The sequence below is a fragment of the Myotis yumanensis genome, unplaced genomic scaffold, assembly GCF_028538775.1.
Source record: "Myotis yumanensis isolate MYYU_CA2020_CCGP unplaced genomic scaffold, mMyoYum1.0.hap1 SCAF_23, whole genome shotgun sequence".
Classification (NCBI taxonomy): domain Eukaryota; kingdom Metazoa; phylum Chordata; class Mammalia; order Chiroptera; family Vespertilionidae; genus Myotis; species Myotis yumanensis.
This window is the reverse complement of record NW_027223774.1, coordinates 2,176,610-2,194,360: the sequence shown is the minus strand read 5'-3', so window position 1 is coordinate 2,194,360 and position 17,751 is coordinate 2,176,610. Positions and strand designations below refer to the sequence as shown.

At 54.0% G+C, this 17,751-nt stretch overlaps 2 protein-coding genes across 4 annotated transcripts in view; one reads left to right on the top strand and one right to left on the bottom strand.

The window, feature by feature from the left end:
* Positions 1–17,751, top strand: part of LOC138999567 (saoe class I histocompatibility antigen, A alpha chain-like) — a 372,085-nt gene that overhangs the window by 194,036 nt on the left and 160,298 nt on the right. The window lies entirely within an intron of this gene.
* Positions 9,985–13,216, bottom strand: LOC138999551 (saoe class I histocompatibility antigen, A alpha chain-like). 3 transcript variants are annotated; one of them, XM_070401701.1, is made up of 8 exons: positions 13,111–13,216; positions 12,711–12,995; positions 12,136–12,411; positions 11,321–11,596; positions 11,096–11,197; positions 10,631–10,663; positions 10,443–10,490; positions 9,985–10,295 (listed from the first exon to the last, which is right to left on the bottom strand). In XM_070401701.1, exons 1-8 carry the CDS (start codon positions 13,181–13,183, stop codon positions 10,291–10,293), a joined length of 1,098 nt encoding a protein of 365 aa, XP_070257802.1. In that variant the 5' UTR covers positions 13,184–13,216; the 3' UTR covers positions 9,985–10,290. The 3 variants fall into 3 exon arrangements, with proteins under 3 accessions (XP_070257802.1, XP_070257801.1, XP_070257803.1); XM_070401700.1 differs by having other exon boundaries at positions 12,711–13,025; positions 13,111–13,213; XM_070401702.1 differs by lacking the exon at positions 10,443–10,490 and having other exon boundaries at positions 12,711–13,025; positions 13,111–13,212.

Genomic DNA, 17,751 nt, shown 5'->3' with positions numbered 1-17,751 from the left:
GCTGAGCTCAGGGGGAGTTAGGACAACCCAGGACCATCCGTCTTGTCACCAAGTCCTATAGCTCTTGGGAGGTTTATGACGTGGCATTTTCATGACATGGAGCCTGTGATGTGCCCCTCTAGTGACCCTGTTCACCAGGTGCACCTAACAAGGGCTTCCTTCTAGGACCCTGGAACCTGAAACCTCGGATTGGGGTGCAGTATGCGGGGCCACTCATGTTTCATGTTCATGCTCAGTGTGAATGAGGAAAGGGACGGACCCAGCCCGGGTACAGGATTGCAGGGACAAAGGTTGGGGAGTTCATGGGATCTAAACTCAAAGTGTCCTACAACCAGAAACATGAATCTGATTTCCTTGAGGAGGGGGTGGGGACTTAGGCTCGAGGTGCATCTGTGGGAGTTCATCCTAGGGTGGAAGGTTGTAAAGGAATGTTCAGAAATAAAGACAACTTCAAAGGCCACCCTCTGGTCCTCCATCATGTAATAACCTGTCTCCCCCACTTTACACCTCAGTTCCTGATGAAAAAAGGTGCGGAGGGGTCAGGATCAGACACTGGAACTCCTGGGATGTGGTTGGGCTGCAGGGCTCAGCACCATTATATCACTCCCTCCAGGTTTTTCCTTCTCCCTGGGCATCTCTGACCTCATTGTGGCCGCTCAGTGGGTGGATCCAATGCTACTTTCTACGTGGTCCACTAACCCCTGATGTGAAGGGGACTTGGTGCTGGCTCTGAACCTGGATGTGAGTGGTCCTCCTGGTGCTGCTGGTGAACCCACAGGTCTCAGGACTTGTGCCAGGAGGGGTTCAGGGCACAAGGCAGGGCCCCCAGTTCCAGAAGGGCTTGTCCACACAGCAGAGGAACAGAGCTGCTGGGGCCTCCTAGCACATGCCTGTCAGCCTGGTGTTGAGGAATTAACCTGCTTGCAGCCAGGAAAATCATCCAAATTCCTTTGACCAAAATACTGAAGTTATTCAGGAACATAAGACTTTTCACAGCGTTATACATTTATAGGTCTCTCAAACAAACAAAACCCCAGAAAACACGTTGCAATGCTTACTCTTCCTGTTTCTATTACTTTCAACCCTTCAACCCTTTAGCGATGTTTTCCGGCGGCATTGGCGGGGGCAACACAGTGCAGGCGTGGTCACTGAAAGAAAATTCCTAAATCGCCCCTTATTCGCTTGCGGAGGAAATTTCAAAGTCTAACTGACAGTTCTTCATCCTCATCTTGGGAGTGTCTGTCCTTCTTGACTGCTAGGTGGGAGAGAGAGAGACAGGGATAGATAGAGAGAGAGAGAGAGAGAGAGAGAGAGAGAGAGAGGAGCTTTCAAAGCTCCCATCCCCACCTCCAGTGGCAGACCCTGCGTCCCCACCACCCTGGTGATGACGTGATGACAATGCAACCTGTCCTTGTCATGCACCACCTTCCTGGCGACCGCTTTTATAAGCCTCAAAGCGTGGTCGACCAGAGGGCCGGGTTGGTTCATTGTCGTCACAGGGCGGAGCCAACCCAGGGACAGCGCTTGCGCAGTGGGCAGACAGAGGGGTGTGAATGGAAGGCAGTGGATCGCCATACTAGCACTTGAATGGAGGTACATCATTTATAAATAACACAAAGCAGTACCTGTACCTCAAATGGAAACTTCTTTCTCAGACATAAAAAATGTAGGTCAAGTCACTTGGACACTAGGGACGGCTGTGTCGTGTAGAAATGGGCAGGCGTGAATTAGGCATTCTGAACTTAGTCCTCCATTGGGTTTGTCCTTGTGATCCATAGGAACTCTCCCCAGCCAGGAAAGGTATTAGGTGGACTGAAGTGGACCACAGAGGGGTTTCTGGCTGGAAACCAAAAACCACACCAATGGCGGCGACCGACTGGGTGTGCCGTGCCGTGCCCTGCCATGCCATGCCCCAGAAAGTAATAGTCAGGACTGAACCAAGGACCTTCCTCTTTCTTTCTTTCTTTCTTTCTTTCTTTCTTTTTTCTTTCTTTCTTTCTTTCTTTCTTTCTTTCTTTCTTTCTTTCTTTCTTTCTTCTTTCTCTGGCTCATTGAGGTCTACATACACATGACCCTTCTACAAAAAAAAAACAACCAACACATGTTGGCATCACTGGCTTAAAGACAAACACAGACAGACAGACAGACAGACAGACAAAGACAAACCTCTCTCTCCCTATCAGGTGAATTGGGGCTGATTTGACCAGGAAAATATAGGTTGCCCCTGTCCCATTTCCTCATTGAAAGCAGACAGATTCTGATTCTAAAACAGCCCTCTGTTGGTTAGATACCCCTACCTACAGCTGTTGGCACACAAGCTTGACTCCCAGGGAGAGGGAGACTTGGTTAGGTAGGGTTAAGAATGGGTAGAGTAGCCCCGGTTGGTCGGTGTCTCCGAGAGCTTCAGTACCTTCACCTCTTAGGATCATTGCCGTTTTTCCAAAAGCAGTGTGAGTGAGGAGAAGGGAGATTCCCTCTCACAGTCCTCGGAGCATCCCTAGGTTCACTTTGTCTGTTTTCTCTTTGTAAATCCAATTTCTGTCTTTTTGTGTTTTTTTGTTCTTGTTGTTTTTTCCTACACTCTTTCTAAGGGTGACCTGGCCTTTGATAGCAGAAACAGACTCCTCTACAGTTTCACAGCAGACCTCATGGACAGATGCTGTTGCCTCGCCCCCAGAAACCAGCAGGTGTATACGTCGTGTTCACATAAAAACATTCAAACCGGTAGAGAACTTTCATGAGTTTACTTGAGCCAAATTGTCCACACTTGCTGGGAAGCAGAATCTCAAGGGGTTGGGATAATGCTCCAGAGAATGGCTGTTTTTCACTTTGTTTTATTGATTCTTTTAAAAAAATATTATTTAATATATTTTTATTGATTTCTGAGAGGAAGGGAGAGGGAGAGAGCGATCACCCCTCCACTGCCTCTGGCACACACACCACCTATTGGAGATCGAGCCCCCAACCCGGGCCTGTGCCCTTGACTGAAATCAAACCCGGGACCTTTTGGTCCCCAGGTCGATGCTCTACCCACTGACGAAAACCCGCCAGGTTTTGTTTTATAAGTGACAATCCAAGGAGGAGACGTAAGCGGGTTACAGGAAATCCACTGGAGAGAGATGAAGGACAGAAGGAGGGAGGGAGGGAGGGAGGACGGGAGGAGGGGGAAAAACCTCTGGGATTGGATCAAAGTTAAAATGATAGACGCAGACTTCTTTTTTTTTTTTAAAAAAACATTTTTATTGATTGGAAAGAGGAAGGTAGAGGGCGGGAGAGAGAAACATCATCTATGAGAGAGAATCTTGGATCGGCTGCCTCCTGCACGCCCCCTAGTGGGGTTTGCTGGAACCCGAAACCCAGGCGGGCATGCGCCCTGGACCCTAATCGAACCTGGGACCCTAAGGTGAACGTCGGCTCTACCCACTGACCTAACCGGCCAGGGCCACACCTACTTCTTTTACTTAGGTGGGCACAGGATAGTTAGTTAACAGGCAACAACACACGTGATAACAATAGCAATGAAGGAATTTATGGTCTCTGTCCTGCAGGGCGCCCAGTCACATTTGTTTGTGTGTGTGTTTGCGGGGGAGAGCGGGGCAGGGCGGGGTCGGTAGGATGTTATAAGTTCCTCTGACATTTCATAGGTATGTTGTGTCTTGCGTAGGTTTTGCATCATAGGTATGATGCAAAAGGACCATAGGTTCAGGTAAACACTGACCTTGTCAGAAAGACTCCGGCCTCAGCCCCGACTACCCACCACAACTGCTCTTAGTAACAGTCTCCCTTCAGACTATCCCTGCGGTTGGTCGCTTTAGGCCTTTCAGTTTGCACGACGGCCACGCAGGCCTTCCCTTAGCTCGTTGGGTTAGCATGTGGCCCCTTTTGGCCACAGTTGTGTGGGAACAAACAAGTCATCCTTTCTGTCAAAATTCGGAGTTTAGCCTTAGCTGGTTTGGCTTAGCCGATAGAGTCGTCCTGCTGATGGAAGGGTACCGGGTTCGAGTCCAGTGAAGGGCACCTGCCTGGGGTGTGGGCTCCATCCCCAGTGCGGGGAGGGGGGGAGGCGTGCAGGAGGCAACCGCCATTTTACCTCCAGTAACTTGGCAAACGCCATTTTGTTCTTTAATATATTTAATTGATTTTTTTACAGAGAGGAAGGGAGAGGGATAGAGAATTAGAAACATCAAAGAGATTGAAACCTCAATCAGCTGCCTTCTGCACACCCCCTACAGGGTATGTGCCCACAACCAAGGTACATGCTTTTGACCGGAATGGAACCTGGGACCGTTCAGTCCGCAGACCGATGCTCTATCCACTGAGTGGAAGGGAGAGGGAGAGGGAGAGGGAGAGGAAGAGGGAGAGGGAATTGTTTTTCTACTTGTTTATTCATGCGTCCCTAGCTTTTTAAAAAATATACAACAGTAGCAATGAGGGAATTTGTGGTCTCTACCCTGGGACCCTGGGCTGGGCCCCAAGAGCACTGGAAAAAAGGAAAGTGAAGTTGATCAGTGACTTCAAAGTGCTTTCAAACACTTTCATACAGTTTCCAGCCTTTTAGAAGTGAATCCCAAGTGGTGTCAATTACTGTTCTACAGTGTATTGCTCTTTAGCAGTGATTCCCAAGTGTTGTCAAACACTGCTCTACACTGATTCCTGATGTATTTTTTAAAAGATATATTTCTGATCAACGGAAAGACTTGTATGCATGCATATAAGCATAACCAATGGACATAAGACACTGGGGGTTAAGGGAGGCCAGATTTTTAAGGGCGGGGGGGAAAAGAGGAGACATATGTAATACTCTCTGTAATACTTTAAGCAATAAAACAATTAAAACAAAACAAAACAAATATATATATAATTCTTTATTGATTTTAGAGAGGAAGGGAGAGGTAGAGAGACTGAAACATCCATGATGAGAGAGGATCATATATCGGCTGCCTCTTGCATGCCCCCTACAGGGGATCGAGCCTGCAACCCGGGCATGTGCCCTGGGCCAGAATGGAACCTGAGACCCTTCAGTCCGCAGGCTGATGCTCTATCCCCTGAGCCAAACCGGCTAGGGCTTGATGTGTTTTTTAAAATCTATGTTTTCATTGATTTCAGAGAGGAAGGGAGAAGGAGAGACCCGTTAGTTTCCTTCTTGGTCAGAAGGCACCTGGGGCCCCTGGGGCGCCTCCTTGACATGTGTCCTTCGGTGGCATTTAAATGTCCCCAGTTGGTGGAAGGCCAGGTGGCAATGGGGACACGGGTAGGGTCTCAGGTCCGAGTGGGTGTGCATGTGGACGTTGAGGTTCTGGCGGTGGCCAAACCTATTCTGGCAGACGGCGCACTGGTAAGTCTTCTCCTGGGTGTTTCTCTCTCATCGATGTTTCTAGCTCTCGGTCCCTCTCCCTTCCTCTCTGTAAAAAATTAATAAAATATATTTAACATAAATAAATAAATAAAAAGGCCCACACTGCTCTGCAGGCGATGGAGACCCGGTCGCAGACCAGGAGGATTCCGCTTGGCGGGAGCTCGCTGCCATCTCTCCTCCTCACTCACGCCGTGGGGTCACCGTCACCCTTGAGAGCCATCAGAAGCCGTGAGTTCTGAGCTGTGGAAAGCGGCTGGACCTGGAGGGTGAGGGGGGTCCAGGAGGTCATGGCTTCGGGGTGTGTTTGGAAGTTGGGACTGAGATGGATTCAGGGACCAGGCGAGGGCGGCCCAGGCTGCTCCCATCACTCACCCGGAAGGTGGGGTGGGGCCTGGCGTTGCCCCTGTTCCAGGACAAGGGCCGGATAAGGGAGGGGGTGCCGAGGCGGAGGAACTACAGAGCCCCTGGCCGGACCCCAAGAAGGTGGGACAGAAAGAAGGACCACCCCCCACCCCCAGCCAGGCCCGCACAGACCTCTGGGAGCACAGCCTGGCTCCTGGTCACAGCCCAGTCTCCAGAACCACCGCCCCGGTGGGCCTGGTGCTGAGCCAGCCCTTTCCCTGCCTCTGAGACGGACGTGGGGTGACCTGATCCTGGGACCGCAGCGGGTGTGCGTATCTCCCGCGGGTGGAAATGGGGGAGCCCTCACCTCCATCACCTTTCACCAGGTCCCCACTCTAGACTCAAGGGCAGGAACGGCTGCCCCAGGAGCTGGGTGGGTTCCCCCAAACCCCTCTCCCCCCACCGCACCCACGAGGGTGGCACCCCCACAGAACCCGGGACGGGGCTGGCACCTCATCAGTGACTTTATTTCTGGGCAGATGCTGGTCAATTGTTTCCACGTGCTTCTAGAGCCGGCATCTCCGTCCCCCTCCTGCCTTCCCTGGGTCACAGACCACGGAGCCCGCTGCCAGGCCCCACCCCTGCCTTCAGCTGCCCCATCTGCCCAAGGAGCCCGCCCCGAGCTCCTCTCCTGGGACCCTGGCCCGCCTCGCTGCCCCCCACCACCCATAGGGTGGGTGCCCAGGGAGGGGGGGCAGGGGACTATGCGGAGGCCTCTTCCAAGGGTCGGGCGCACGGGGATGGGGGGGGCGGGCAGAAGGGAGATCTGGGTGCCTGGACTTCTCACTGCCCTTTGGGAACTGGGACAAAATTCAGAAGAGAAACACACGCTACGTTGAACTCAGGAAAAAGGTCAAGTCCACTGGGAACGGAAGCTCCCACAGCCCCAACAATGGGCAGCTCCGCCAGCTCACTGGCCCCGGCCCCCGCTGTGGCCAGCCCCCTGCTGCCATGTGGAGCTCTTCCTCTCCGCCCCCATCCTTCTTCTGTCAGTCACTCACCCCACAGACACCCCTGAGCACCCAGTGTGTGTGCCAGGCTCTGACTCTGGGGAACTCCGAGTCAGGTAGAGTAGACAGCGCCACTGAACAGACTCTGGAGTGAGGCGAGGAGGCACTGTAGTGAGTGCTCATGTCTGTAGCTGAGCTCTCCTGGAAACGGACAGCACACACCCAGGTGCCTCCACGAGGAATCATGGAATTTGTCTGCAGGACAACATCACACTAACCACATGCACGTGGGGCCATGAGATAAGTGCACTGGAGACCCAGACGTGCCCAGTGAGTCCCGAGCTGGGCTTCTGCTGGTGTTTTCTGGAAGGGAGAAGCAGTTTTTCACAAGGGCTGAGCAGGCATGCCCAGGGCACCCTGCTTGTGTTCAAATCCCAGCTCAGGACTCATTCCCTATGTGACCTCAGGTCAGTCACACACACCCCCCCCGCCCCCCCCCCGCCCCCGGCTCCAGGCCTGTTCCTTTTCTATGGGCAGGAGTGATGGTTAGTACCCACCTCGGGCACCTGTCCTGGACAGTGGTGTTGACAGTGGAGATCTTCCCAGGGAAGCCCTGTCCTGGCTCTTAGACATTTTTTTCTTGTCTTTTTATTTTTATTTTATTTCAACTTTTTTTGTTGGTGGTGGTGGTGGTGCTAAACCTCACTAGAGGATATATCTTCCATTGATATTTAGAGAGAGTGGAAAGTAAGCGAAGAGACAGAGAGAAACATCTGTTGAAAGAGACACATTGATTGGTTGCCTCCCCCAAACACGGGACCAGGGCCCAGGGCCTGCCCCCAACCAGTACATGACCTTGACTGAAATGGAACCTAGGACCTTCATTCAGTCCATTGGGCTCAGTGACCGCAGACCCATAGCTCTCCCCTGCAGGTGCCAGGACAAGCATCTCAGAAGCACCCACATCTTTCATTCCAGTCTGACTGGGAAGTGGTTACTCAGGAGCAGGAAAGCTGACCCCCGCCATTTTTAGGGAAGTTTCTGACCAATCAATGAACACAAGCTCAGATAAAAAAAGTATTTGGAGAAGGCCACTACGACGAGTGTAATTGAGCCCATACTTATGTACCATTATATAATAAACTCGTTATTTGAACAGTTCAGCGAAAGATTCAACCAATTTAGAAGCATAGAACAGACCATTAAAATAATTAAGTATCTGGATGTAGTTGTTTACAGTACTTTAGAATTAAAGGATTTCCAATGGATACAAATTGACAATTTAGAGATGCAACTTGCATGTTTTCAAGGTAGCATTTGGACTCATGTGTTTGTCAACTTAAGGTCAAAACTTGAAAGTCTAGAACGAAATCGTTTGCATAATGAAGAAGATTGCAAATATGGGTCTGAAACATGGTGTTTGCTGGTCTGACATGAGGGGCCTTTGTGTGTGACATGAGGAGCCTGTGGGTCTCACAGGAGGGGCCTGTGGGTCTGACACACGGGGCCTGTGGGTGTGACATGAGGGGCTTGTGGGCGTGACTCAAGGGGCCTGTGGATGTGACATGAGGGGCCTGTGGGTGTGACATGAGGGGCCTATGGGTCTGACATGCGGGGCCTGTGGGTGTGACAGGTGGTGTCTGTGGGTCTGACTTGTGCCCTTGGCCCAAGCCCCTGGAGCCAGGGGCCCAGCTTGGAGCAGCACCCATCTCAGAGCCAAAGGACCTCCAGCCGCTTCCAGCACCAGCTGCACCCCGTCAGGGACCCTCTGGAATGTTCTGGTCCAGCCGAGCTTCCAATGACCCCGCCCCAGCCCGTGTCACATGGAGCAGAAGAGGGGCCGCTGAGGGCAGTCAGCCCGCAGAACAGGAGTCAAGGCTGTGACAGCGCGCTGGAGGCACTAATTGGATTGGAGGCCTGTGGTCCCTTCAATCCTGTCCAGGTAGAGTTGCCAACAGGTACCCTCAGCGTCCCTTGAGAAGAAACACTTAGGTGCCATTGCCACCTTTCTGTTTCTACTTCAACTGCTTCATCCTTGTTTCCTTACCCTCCAATGGAATTGCTTCCCTTATCTCACCCGTCTCTGATCAGAAATGTACAGGTGTCCCATGGGGCAGAGTGACTCGCCCTAAACTCCAAGATATGTGAGATCTGTGTAACCTCATTAAATCCTCTCCTTTTATTATTTCTTTCAAAGGAGAGGTGGGAGAGTTGGCATCTTGAATAACTTTCCCGGCTGTGACAGCCCATGTGTGGCACCGCATTGGGAAGCACTGGGGGACACGGTAGGAGTGCCCAACCAGTGGAAGGGAGCCATGATGTAAGTTGGGTAGTTTGAGGTACCCAAGGGCTGAAAATCTCTTTCTGGAGAACAAGTACATTCTCACCAACAGGGGTAGGGGTTGTCTTTTCTCCACACTTTTGCTAACAGGCGTCTCTCCGTTTGGTCCATCTGTCCTTCTGAGCCTTTCACTCTCTCCCTTGTCCCACGTGTGATCTCCTGTCATCCTGTCGGTGACACTCAGCCTCTGACTCCCCCCGACATCCCATCCTGCTCTCAGTCCCTAGGTGCAGGGAGTGCGGCCAATGCATTTTCCACCAGGTTTGGAACAACTTACTTTCCCACCAGGAATATATGAGACAGAACGAGTCCACATTCTTGTGAACAATTGGTTTTGTCTGACTCTGTCATTCTCAGTGCTGGGAGGTGGGCAGCAACATCACATTAGGGCTGAATTCAATTTCTCTTCTGACTACAACTGTTGGGCAATTTCGTAAGTGTCCGGGCCATGTAACCATCCTCAAAGGACGATGGATTGGACACAGTGTTCATGAGTAGGTGGGACTCTAGTAAGGTGCCAGCATCTTCAATTACTGGGACACTGTTGCTATTATTGGATGTGAGAAAGTGTCTGGTCTTTGCCCCTGGCTCCTGGCACTGAGCTCCTAAAACCCTGGGCATATCATGAGTGAGAAGTGTCTTTGGGACGCGGATGAGATGGCTCTTGGCTGAGGGTCCTGGAGAGAGTCAGGGTGGGGGCTGGTCCCCAGAAAGACCAAGCTGATCAGAGGGTTGGAACCTTCAGGCCCTGGTGGGACAGGGAACACTGAGGGACAAGGTAAGAGGAGCAGAGAGGTGACCCGGTTGAGAAGTGACCACGTCAAAGCCCACGATGCACTGAGCACCACCTGAGCACAGGCCCCGACCACACTCCGTCCTCACAGCCTCTCCTGTCCCCCCTGCAAAGAGCACAAAATACACAGGAATCCGAAGAATCCTTGGTGCTTCCATTTATTTCCTCTGAGAAAATAATTAATTAAAGAGTCTCCTTTAATTACCCGTCACCAGTCACGGCAAGAATTAAAACACGAGGTCAATCCACAGTCTCATTTCAATACAAAGCAGGAAGTTGCAGCTCAGAGCACCGGGGAGTAAAGGCAGGGATGGGGAGGGCCCAGCCCGCCTCTGCTGACAGGAAAGTGTGGGGAGCAGGGCAGGCCAGCCCCCCAATCAGAGGTTCTTGAGTCAGGAAGTGGGAGCGTGAACATCTTCCAACACTCAGTCCCCACAAGGCAGCTGCCTCACGCTGGGGAGGACAAGCAACATGAACACATTCAGGTCAGTGGCTGTAACTGGTGACATTCTCAGAGTCCACTTCATGCTCACAGTGTCCCACAGACTCCCCACCACCCAGTCCTCCCCTCTAACCACCCCTCCCCACGGCAGGTCTCACCTTTAGAAGCTGAGAGAGACACATCAGAGCCCTGGCTGCTGTCACTGCCTGGGGGGCGGGGGGACACACCAGGAGAGGGTCAGAGGCCCAGGGCAGAAGACTAAGGAGGAACTATGGGGGGGGGGGGGTCCCCTATGGCTCCCATCTGCACTGTAACAGGGACTCAGGGGTCACCCCTCCATACTCACTGGCAGCCTGAGCATAGCTCCCTCCTTTCCCACCTGCGGGAAGAAAACATCCTGTGAGAGACCCGGGAGGAGGCAGGGCCATGAGGTCCTAAAGGAAGCCCTAGTCCTGAGCCCCAGAGAAGTTTCCAGAACCCTGTGTATAGACCCAGGGCAGAACCAGGAAACATGAGGGAAGTGCATGTGAGGGGACTGGACCCATCGCCCTCCTGGAGGTCTGTGCTCAGCCGGGACCTGCTCTCTGACCTGGGGCTGCTGGGAACGGGGTCCCCACCACCACCACCATCAGGTGATAAGTGGGTCCCTCATTTTCCCACGGGCCTCACTACAGAGTAAGTGTGAGCACAGAGCCCCACACTGGCCATCACACGGGTGGGGATGGTGCTTCCCATGAAGGAGGCGGGACACGAATCTACCTGGGCCTGAACCCCCAGTGGAACAAGAGACACAGACCCCACCCCTGCCCACCTGAGCGCCTCCTCCCCCACATCACAGCTCCAGCCACGGCTCCCAGCAGAAACAGGCCCCCAGCGATGCCCATGATGATGATGAAGGTGTGAGAAGGCGGCTCTGGGGGGAGAAGGGAAGGGAGGGTGAGGGCCCTGACCCCAGGCCTCAGCCCTGACCCCACTGAGGTCCCCCAGGGGCCCTGCTGCCCTGAGAAGAGGCTCTGTGCCCACGGCCCCTCCTCACCCCATCTCAGGGTCAGGGGCTCGGGCAGCCCCTCGTGCTGCACATGGCACGTGTATCTCTGCTCCTCTCCAGGGGGCACCCCCACGGCCGCCCACTTCTGGAAGGTGCCGTCCCCCGCAGGCCTGGTCTCCACCAGCTCCATGTCCTGGGTCTGGTCCTCCCCGTCACGCTGCCAGGTCAGGCTGATGTCCGCAGGGTAGAAGCCCAGCGCCCAGCACCTCAGGGTGACCTCATGGGCAGAGACGGGGTGGTGGGTCACGCGTGCCTTTGGAGGGTCTGAGGGGAGGAGAGAAAATGCAGGAACTTTGCATCTGCCCTGGGACACTCCAGCAGCACCCATGTGACCATCCTGAGAGTGGACAGCCACCTGGGTGGGGAAGGGAGCACACAGCCCACACACCAGCCTGGACAGAGGCACCTGGAAGGACCTTTTAGTCTTTAGAAAGTTCTAGAATCAGAGAGACACAGCCCAGGGCAGGAGGCCATGTGACTCAGACAAGCTGAGGTCAGGCCTCGGACACAGTGGGTGTGGGCAGCGCACAAGGCCTGAGAGAGAAGGTCCCCGTGGGTCCCAGAGCCCCTGCAGGGCCCATGGGAACTGCTGATGGGTTATTTCAGGAGGGTCTCCCTGCACCCCAGGAGAGCCTGCACCCCTAACTGTCCCTGAGAGGAGGGGGTCCCTCTGGTACCTGACCTGACATCCAGGGGGCTCCCTCCCTGACCCAAGGAGGGGTGTCTGACACTGACCCCCTGTTCTGTCTCCTTGTAGGAGCCCCAGCCCCGGGGAGAGGGGGCGGCCCCAGGGCCCCTGGTACCTGCGCGCTGCAGGGTCTCCTTCCCTTTTTCCAGGTAAATGAGCAGCGACTCCACACACAGGCCCTCCAGGTAGCTCCTCTTTCTCTCTGCCTCACCGGCTGCCTCCCACTTGCGCTTGGTGATCTGAGCCGCCATGTCGGCCGCGGTCCAGGAGGTCAGGTCCTCGTTCAGGGCGATGTAGTCGACGCCATCGTAGGCGTATTGCCAGTACCCGCGGAGGAGGCGCCCATCGGGTCCCACATCGCAGCCATGCATGTTCTGGAGGGTGTGAGACCCTGACCCCGCCCCGCGGTCAGCCCCGCCCCGCGGTCAGCCCCGCCCCGCGGTCAGCCCCGCCCCGCGGTCAGTCCCGCCCCGCGGTCAGCCCCGCCCCGCGGTCAGCCCCGCCCCGCCCGCCCCGCGGGGACTGAATCTAAAACTGAAAGTGAAATCGGGTCAAAGTCCCCGCGGCTCCTCCCGGGTGGGGGCCGGGCGGGTCCCGCCGCCTCGGGGTGACGCTCGGACCCGGACCCTCGGGGCGACCCCGGCCCGTCCGTGGGGAGGGGGGTCGTGACGGGCCCGGCGCGCGGCTCACCGTCCTCGCTCTGGTTGTAGTAGCCGCGCAGGGTCTGCAGGTTCCCTCGGAAATCCTGTGTGAGTCCCTTGTCCCTCAGCGTCTCCTCCTCCCAATACCCCGGGAACACCTGCTCCACCCACGGCTGCTGCATCCACGGCGCCCGCGGCTCCATCCTCGGATTCGGGGCGTCGCTGTCGAACCGCACGAACTGCGTGTCGTCCACGTAGCCGACTTCGAGGAAGCGGGGCTCCCCGCGGCCGGGCCGGGACACGCTGGTGTGGAAATACCTCATGGAGTGGGGGCCTGGGGGGCGGACGGAGGGCAGGGCCGGGGCTGGACACGCGCCTTCCCGGCCCCGCGCCCCCGCCGGGTCCCCTCGCTCCTCCCGCACCGCCGCCCCCTCCGACCCCGCACTCACCGGCCCAGCTGGGGGTCAGGACCAGCGCCCCCGAGAGCAGCAGGAGGAGGGTGGGGGGGCTCAGGACCCGCATCCTCGGCGTCGGGGGGACTTTGAGTCCTGGTGCTTCCGCGGAGGAGTTATGACCGGGAGCCACGGGGACGCTGATTGGCTGCTCTGGAAACCACTCAGCCAATGGGAGTGAGAAGTGGGGGCCGCGTCACGAGTCTCCAAGAAGGAGGCGCCGACACAGGTTGGGAGAGGAGAAGTGAAACCAGGGCGCTGGGGAGTCCCCCACATGGAGCTGCCCCCCAGACTCTGTCCCTGCGGAGACCTCAGCGCAGGCCTGGGCCCTGGGACTCGGTCCTGTCCCTCCTCCTGCGCGGGGCGCCCGTCACACTGTCCCCGAGGCCTGGCCCAGGCGCTGTGCTGTTCAGGGACTTTCCAAGGTTTTGGTGTCACCATCTCTGTGCGGCCTCACACACAGGCAGGGGCCCAGATAACCTTGTGTGTGTGGTGACGTCATCATAGTGACCCCTCACGGACCCACACAGGGTGAGACAGTTATAAATCCACGTGTCATGCTCACGGCCTGTGAGATGCTAACAGAAGTCATGTTTTTAAAAAATATATATTTTATATTGATTTCAGAGAAGAAGGAAGAGGAAGAGAGAGATAGAAACATCAATAATAAGAAAGAATCATTGATCGGTTGCCTCCTACGTGCCCCACACTGGGGATGGAGCCCACAACACAGGCATGTGCTCTGACAAAAGTTGAGCTCTGACCTCCTGGTCCATAGGTCAATGTTCAACCACCTGGCCCGCTGGCTAGGGAATATTGAATAGTTTCTCTTCTGTTCTGTCACAGTCCCCAGGGCTGTCTTGCTGGGTGGCTCTTGTCCTCATGCAAGTTATGGAAAGTGATGCCTTGTGTCTCTAAGTCCTAGAGACCTTCCTGTGCTGATGCATTGAATCACATCATCAAAGCTCACAGGTGTTGCTGTTCCCACAGAGCCCCCTAGAAAAGCGTGTCAGCACTGGGAAGTGGTCTAGCTCACCTGGTGGGACACACCTTGTCCCAAAATTCTGGTTTTCTCTTGGGGGCTGACATTGTATCAATACAACAGGACTGTCAGTTGGCACCTGCCAGGTGATATTTCCTGAAGGGAGAAGCTCATGTTCATTTTTTAAAAAATATATTTTTGTTGATTTCAGAGAGGAAGGAGAGGGAGGGAGAGAGATAGAAACATGAACGTAGTGTATTTTTACAATGATCGTCGCATGCATCTATTCCACCCCCTTTTTGTACTCTGTATCTGTCTTCCAGAAATGTAACCTGCCCTTTCTCCTGTGGTCTCTTAATCCAATAATTGTATTACTGCCATTAAAGGATGCAGTTATTTAAAAAATAAAATTAAATTAAAAAAAAAACACGTGTCTGAAGCCAGGGGTGGGAAGCTCCGTCCCTCCTTCCCCCGCCCTGTCCATCTCCCTGAGCAGAGACACCAGATTACCTTACAGCACACATTGTCGCTCTTCCTAGACTTCCTTGGGTCCTACCCCATCACCCCCAACTCCCAAGTCTGTTGTTAGGTGTACCCATCACACCTTTATGTCAAGCCCATACATTACACTCCTTACTCTTTTTCTTGTTGCTGTTAATCCTCACCCAAGGATTTTTTTTCCATTGATTTTTAGAGAGCCAGGAAGGGAGGTGGAAAGAGTAGAGTGAGGGAAAGAGAGAGAGAGAGAGAGAGAGAGGCGCAGAAGGAGAGACAAAGAGAAACATCAATGTGAGAGAAAAATTGACTGGTTGACTCCTACAATCACCCCAACTGGGCAGGGAATGGAACCTGCGACTCAAGTATGTGCCCATGAACTGGAAACCAAACCCACAGCCCTACAGTCCTGGGTCTGATGCTCCAACCACTAACCAACACTGGCCAGGGCAGCAGTGTTTAGTCTTCATTCTCTAAGCTGTCTCTCTTGGTAATCTCAACTGCTCGCTGCCTCCAATTGTGGAGGCAAAGCGATTCTGGACCCGACTCTCCCCACTCTTTATAATGCCTAGGTGAAAATTAGATTTTGATTGGCCTGTGGACCACATTGGTTCAGAAATACCCATGGGGTTAATGCATCCGCTGGATGCATTCATGGGTCCCTTTCTATCCTGTGTCAAATGTCCCAAATGCTGTAGCAGCTGTGGTCACCGAGGCCCCTTGTACCGGAGCCCACCTGTCCCCACAGATCAGGGCATCACACACTCACCTGTCCCCTCACCACGTCACTGGTTCCTGGATGGTTCCCTGGCTCTCCATTGACCTCCTGGCTGTTCTCAGGTTGTACCCACGTCTGAGTTATGGGGGATCAGGACTCCAGGGACAAGTCCAACACGTGGTCTGTGGCACCGACTTCGTCTGTGGCCATCTGACCATAGGAATTCTCTTAAGATACTTCTGCTTTTGGAAAGTAATGACCTTCTTTGGGGAGAAAATTAAAAAAGAAAAGATCCAGGATGTATCATACTCCTTGCGTGTGTCCTACTCAACACTCACACTTTCAGGGGAACAACACATGGATGTTTGCCTCTCTCTCCCTTTCTCATTCTCTCTTTAAATAAAGAATTGTTTTAATCAATCAATCAATCAATCAAATAACAACCTCCCAAATGGTGGCAACCAAACATGTCTCCCAACATTGGCAGAGGCTCCCTGGAGAGAAAGGCGCCATCCCTGCACCTGGTCTGTGCTTCAGTTTCCCCACCCGTGAGGCAGAACCGACAGGTCTACCCACTGACGTTGTTCTGAGGTCATTGGGCAAGTGAGGCCAAGGACGGGAGATCAAAGGTCCGAAGGTGTCCATCTCAGGAATGCTAATGTGGCCTGGCCACCATGGCTCAGTGGTTGAGCATCAACCTTTGGACCAGGGTGTCATTATTTGATTACTGGCCAGGGCACACCACTGGGTTGTAGGCTTGATCCTCAATGCAGGGGCATGCAGGAGGGGCCAATCAATGATTCTCTCTCATCATTGATGTTTCGCTCTCTCTCTCCCTCCCTCTCTGAAATCAACAACAATATATTTAAAAAATAAAACACAGAAAATTATAGAATGCCGCTGTGTACATTTACTGGCCTTCCTCTTCCCTGCCCATCATAAGGGTCCCACTCACCCATTTGCTGGGTTTCTCCTTATTTCTCAGCAAGACATTCAGTTCCTCACAGCTCTGCACAAGCCTCTCTTTCACCAAGACCTGCTGCTCCAGGGGCATGCAGGTCATGAATTTCTCCAGCAGAAGCTTATCCAAGTTCTGCTTCTTCTTGAGCACATCCGGGCCCAGCCAGTGATGGAGGAGGAGACATTGTGTGCACGCTCAGTAGGGGGTCCGCATACTTCCAGTGTTGGAAGGCTCTGAAGAGCATGTGCGCCATCTCAGAGTCCCATTGCTGTCCTTCAGTGAGGTTTCCCTGGGGCGGTCTGGTCGGTAGCAGCGCCCAGCCCAGGTTGCCCTGAGGGTGCCCACGCCCATTGGAAAATATCTGGTCTGCAGCCATATTCAATAGAAACGTCATATCCTGATGGAGAGCAACAGAAGGGACTGACTCGGTAACAGGTCCACAGTTCTGGGGGAAAAGAGGAGAGAATGAGTGGAGTTTAACCTGCTAATCCACCCAATACTAAACAGCTGGGACCTGAGGCTGTGCCCGTCCCACCCCCTCGCCTCCCATGGGGCTTGACCCAGACCTCAGGTACCAACTTCTGGAGAACGTGGTGTGGGGACAGCACCCAGAATTGCTCATTGACAGGACCAGTGGCTGTGCACAGCTCCAGCCCCAACATGGAGCACCCCTTGGCTCCCTTGGAGGTGTTCCTAGACCTTAACTTCAGTGAAATGGATGGGGTTAAGTTTTTCATGCACATCATCCAATAGGCCCAGCAGAGGGAAGGGTTGCTACACCTGTGCTGCAAGACGCTGAGGATTTCTGAGGGGCCCTTCCAGAGGGTCAGGAGGGTCCTGGATGGGGTGCAGCTCGACTGCATCCAGGAGGTGGAAGTGAACTTTACCTGGGACCTGCCCACCCTGGGGATGTTTGCTCTCTTCCTGGGTCAGATGAGTAACTTGCAGAGTCTCTCTATCTCCTACATCAATGTGTTGGCTGAGGCGGAGGAGGAGGAGGAGGAGAAGGAGGAGAAGGAGGAGGAGGAGGGGGAGGAGGTAGAGGAGGAGGAAGCGATGCAGAGTAAGAGGAGAAGGAGGGGGAGGAAGAATAACAGGAAGAGCAGCAGTTTGGGGAGGAAGAGGAGTTGTAGAGGGAAGAGCAGGAGCAGGAGAAAGAGGAGCAGAAATGGGAGGAGGATAAGGAGATGGAGAGGGAGGAGCTGGAGTGGGAGGAGGAAGAGGAGCAGGAGTGGGAAAGGCAGGAGGAGGAGGAGCAACAATTTTTTCTCCAATTCCTCTCTCAGATGCTCAGGCTGTGGCACCTCCGGAAGCTCAACATGGATTCTCCCTCCTTCCTCTGAGGCCGTCTGAACCAGAAGCACAGGTGAGCTGTGTAACAGTGAACACAGCTTCAGAATGTCAAGGAAGTGGTCTTGTTAGGTGCTCTGAATGGTGTCATCCTGTGCACACCCAAAGAAAGCATGTTTTAAAATCCGTCTG

What these genes read in the sequence shown, in the direction of transcription:
- LOC138999551 (XM_070401700.1), bottom strand. Translation starts at nt 13,183, where the DNA reads ATGCGGGTCCTGAGCCCCCCCACCCTCCTCCTGCTGCTCTCGGGGGCG. An exon ending in GTGGGGGAGGAGGCGCTCAG is followed by an intron (nt 10,664 to 11,095) that starts GTGGGCAGGGGT and finishes TTCTTCCCGCAG; the next exon opens with GTGGGAAAGGAGGGAGCTAT. An exon ending in GAGCTATGCTCAGGCTGCCA is followed by an intron (nt 10,491 to 10,630) that starts GTGAGTATGGAG and finishes CCCGCCCCCCAG; the next exon opens with GCAGTGACAGCAGCCAGGGC.